The following is a 3,969-nucleotide window of genomic DNA, read 5'->3' on the forward strand; positions in this document are numbered from 1 at the left end:
TCAAAATTTGAAATTTTAATATTTACATAGATGACTGTCGTTAATCTATTAACTAGATTTTTAGTGAGTAATATGTGAAAATAACAAGGTGACATGGTATTATACATATAATAGTATGTTAGGCGTATCAGATTATGGAAAAAAAAGAATTTAACTTAATAAACTTAATAGTTTTCATGAGGATTGGAATTTTAAATTTTAAAAAGTACAGGGACTAATAGCAAAATTCAACCTATTTTCTTTTCCCTTTATAAACTCATACATCACTACACTTTCTTCCGCCCCACATTCAAAATCCACTATATGGATTCACAACCATCAACAATGGCGATTCTCTTGCTAATGATGTTCACTTTATCATCAGCTTTCGACATGTCAGTCGTATCCTACGACAAATCCCATCCCGACCGGTCGATGTCTAGTTGGAGAACCTTCGACGAGGTTATGGCAATGTATGAGGACTGGCTTGTAAAAGATGGCAAAGTTTACAATGGTTTAGGAGAGAAAGAGAAAAGGTTCGAGATTTTTAAAGATAATCTCAGGTTCATCGATGAACATAACTCGGAGGAGACACATAGTTTCAAGCTTGGGTTGAACCAGTTCGCCGACTTGACCAACGAGGAGTACCGTTTTACTTTCTTGGGTGTTAAGAAACCTAATAAGAAGGTTTCCAAGAGGAGTGATCGTTACGTGCACCTCCTCGGCGAGGCGGCCTTGCCGGATTCTGTTGATTGGAGGACAAAAGGTGCTGTGGCTCCGGTTAAAGATCAAGGTTCTTGTGGTAAGTTGCATGATCATCATTGTTTTTTCATCTTTGTTGGGTTTTAAATTTGTTGAAGTTTTTATTTTGTACATCAAAACTAAATATATATATATATATATAAAAAGGGTATTGTGGATATTTTTATTTTGATCACCCGTCTTTAATTTGGGGTTAGAGAATATTATTCTACATTCATTTTAGTTACTCAATTTTAGTGAGTTCTCATTTTAATCACTCATTTTTTTTTAGAATTAATTTTATTTAAAAAAATTTAGTTTTATGGAAAATTGAGTTATTTAGTTGTGGAGATAAAATTCAAGTTTTTTCTTGTAACTCAATTCCTTATTAAAAAATTAAGGTTTTTCTGTAAAAAAATTAAAATTAATTCTAAAAATAGAAAAAAAATAAAGGAAATTGAAAAGATAAAATAGGGTTTTCTGTAAAAAAAACTCAAATAATTTCTAAAACTTCAATTTTTTTATAAAAAACTAAAATTAATTCTAAAAAGAATTAAAAAAAAAGATAAAATAAGTGACCATAATAAAAATATATTAAAATTGAATAACCAAAATAACATCGCTTCACCCCAAATTAGCGACAAATAACGAAAATGAAAATAGTTTGTAACGACAATGGTTTTTTTACAAAATTTTTTTATTTTCAATACTTAAAATGAAAATTTATGAATTTAAGGTCACCAACTGCATAATTTATCTTAAATGTTTGATAAGATGATTTTAATTGACGATTCAACGTTGACTACAGGGAGTTGCTGGGCTTTTTCAACTATTGCTGCAGTGGAAGGGATAAACAAAATCATTACAGGCGACCTCATAGTTCTCTCAGAGCAAGAATTAGTGGATTGTGATACATCCTACAATGAAGGATGCAATGGTGGCCTTATGGATTATGCCTTTGAATTCATCATAAAAAATGGTGGCATTGACACTGAAGAAGATTACCCTTATACCAATCATAATGGCAGATGTGACACCTATAGGGTAAGTGTTCGAATACATTAGTAATTACCTACAAAACTGTTATTTGATTATTCAATTTTATTTTATTTTTATTAGTAGTAGATTAATATGATAGTTTTTAAACACTCAACAGTTATATATTATGTAATTTAATTTTTTTTTGTAGTTTTATTTTTCTTTGTGACATTGAAAGGTTAATTTAAAAAAAAAGATGAAAATTATTATATTGGGTTTTTGGATGTTTCAGTTTTTTGCATATTTTCAATCAAATTTAGTTGATATATTTGATTTTTAGCTTTTTAGGCGAAAAGATCACAAAGAAAAGCAGAAATGTAAAAAAGATAAAATTACAAAATATGCAAATGTTGAAGGTTAGATTTTTTAGAATTAAGACTAAATTGACACAATGTATAAATGTTAAGGGTTAAAGTTACTATTATACCACTTTTAAAATCTACCACCGTTAACTCGCTAGTTATGATTATGGTGTTTTGTGATTTGCAGAAGAATGCCAAGGTTGTTTCAATTGAAGCCTATGAAAATGTTCCGGAAAACGACGAGGGTGCATTGAAAAAGGCAGTCTCAAATCAACCGGTTAGTGTTGCTATCGAAGCCGGAGGCAGAGCTTTCCAGTTATATCAATCTGTAAGTTTTGTCTATGGATTGAATGCTTTGTTTATAATTGACAATGAAACAACAAAGTAATGTGTGTTTTTGTCCGTTATTGTATTTTAGGGTATATTTGATGGTCAATGTGGCACACAATTAGACCATGGTGAGACTATTGTTGGATATGGTACTGAAAATGGTAAAGACTATTGGATTGTAAGGAATTCATGGGGTGATAATTGGGGAGAGGCAGGCTATGTCCGGATGGAACGAAACGTGGTTGATACCAAGACCGGCAAATGCGGAATTGCAATGGAAGCCTCTTATCCTATCAAAACGGGACGAAATCCACCTAATCCGGGTCCTTCTCCGCCGTCTCCCGTAAAGCCTCCTACGGTTTGTGATAATTATTATAGTTGTCCCGAGAGCAATACTTGTTGTTGCGTCTACGAGCACTATGGCTACTGCCTCGCGTGGGGATGTTGCTCGATTGAGGCTGCTACTTGTTGTGAAGACAACTATAGTTGCTGTCCACATGACTACCCTGCTTGCAACATAAATGAACTTGCTTGATGGTAGTGACATTTTCGGTTTCGTTTTCTTGAAAAATTGTTATTGCTTGCATATACAGTGTCTTATTTTCGAATTCGTTTTCGCAGAGCAAGGACAATCCGTTGGGAGTGAAGGCGATGAAGCGGACTCCGGCGAAACCATTCTGGGGAGATGGAAGTGTAGTCGGAAAAAGCAGGGCTTAAATCGAAAACCGACATGTATGATGGTAGAGCATCTGTGAACAAACAGGTTGCTGTTAATTTCTATTGTCCTCTGTATTTCATTTCATTATTTATTAATGGCTTCTAAGAATTTGATTACTTGTCAACATGTAATGTTGTTTATACTTTCTACGTATTAATTATTAAATTTAGGTTTTCGTACGCGTATTTTAAACGAGTTTAATTTTTATTCTAAATGAAACAAAAAATAGGGTAAATTTTATAATTAATCACTTAATTATTAGTACATTTTTGGTTTGGTCAATCAACTAAGAAATTTTTTAATTTAATCACTTTTTGATCCCCTATTAAATTGTTAATGGAAATGAAGATGCGGCTTTTTTTAATTGGTATAATAATATATTCAGTCCTCAATACTCACTCGTTCTATCATTTTGGTCCTAATATTAAATAATTCAACAAATTTAACCTTCCATATTTATAAATTCTATCAATTTCATCCTCAAACTTTTTCACCAATCAAATTTTATTTTATTTCTTCGAGAGCTTCAATGAGGCATTTACTTATAACATTTAAATTAAATGCAACAGAAATAAAACATGCATCCATAAAAGCTTGTTTGCCAAATTTTCTATTTCAAGTTCTTTCGTTGCCCAATGAAGCCAATTTGATTTTTGAAACAGTCCATTTGAACCAGGTATTTCCCACGAACATCACTCAAGTCAAAGCACAAACAAAACCAAAATCGACAAACAAAACTGAGTCAGCACGTTGACAATGTGGCCTTTGACTTCCCCCCCCCCCCCTTTAATGAGTTCAACGTCAACTTTAAAGGAAGTTTATTAATGAATGAACCCCCTTTTAATCTGTGGTTAGATCCAA

The 3,969-nt window shown here is 32.3% G+C and overlaps 1 protein-coding gene across 2 annotated transcripts; it reads left to right on the plus strand.

Moving 5' to 3' along the window:
- The first annotated feature begins 286 nt into the window (after nt 1-286).
- Nucleotides 287-3,297, plus strand: LOC121218178 (probable cysteine protease RD21B). 2 transcript variants are annotated; one of them, XM_041094964.1, is made up of 5 exons: nt 287-781; nt 1,529-1,764; nt 2,248-2,388; nt 2,479-2,927; nt 3,012-3,297. In XM_041094964.1, the coding sequence occupies exons 1-4, from the start codon at nt 304-306 to the stop codon at nt 2,923-2,925; spliced, it is 1,302 nt and encodes a 433-aa protein (XP_040950898.1). In that variant the 5' UTR covers nt 287-303; the 3' UTR covers nt 2,926-2,927; nt 3,012-3,297. The 2 variants fall into 2 exon arrangements, with proteins under 2 accessions (XP_040950898.1, XP_040950899.1); XM_041094965.1 differs by having other exon boundaries at nt 2,479-2,924; nt 3,005-3,285.
- The last annotated feature ends 672 nt before the right edge of the window (nt 3,298-3,969 follow it).

This window comes from Gossypium hirsutum, chromosome D06, assembly GCF_007990345.1.
Source record: "Gossypium hirsutum isolate 1008001.06 chromosome D06, Gossypium_hirsutum_v2.1, whole genome shotgun sequence".
Taxonomy (NCBI): Eukaryota; Viridiplantae; Streptophyta; class Magnoliopsida; order Malvales; family Malvaceae; genus Gossypium; species Gossypium hirsutum.

Excerpts from the sequence above, each read along its gene's own strand:
- LOC121218178 (XM_041094965.1), top strand. The coding sequence starts at position 304 with ATGGATTCACAACCATCAACAATGGCGATTCTCTTGCTAATGATGTTC. Across the intron at positions 782-1,528 it reads TAAAGATCAAGGTTCTTGTG|GGAGTTGCTGGGCTTTTTCA; the intron begins GTAAGTTGCATG and ends CGTTGACTACAG. Across the intron at positions 2,925-3,004 it reads AACATAAATGAACTTGCTTG|TTCGCAGAGCAAGGACAATC; the intron begins ATGGTAGTGACA and ends TTCGAATTCGTT.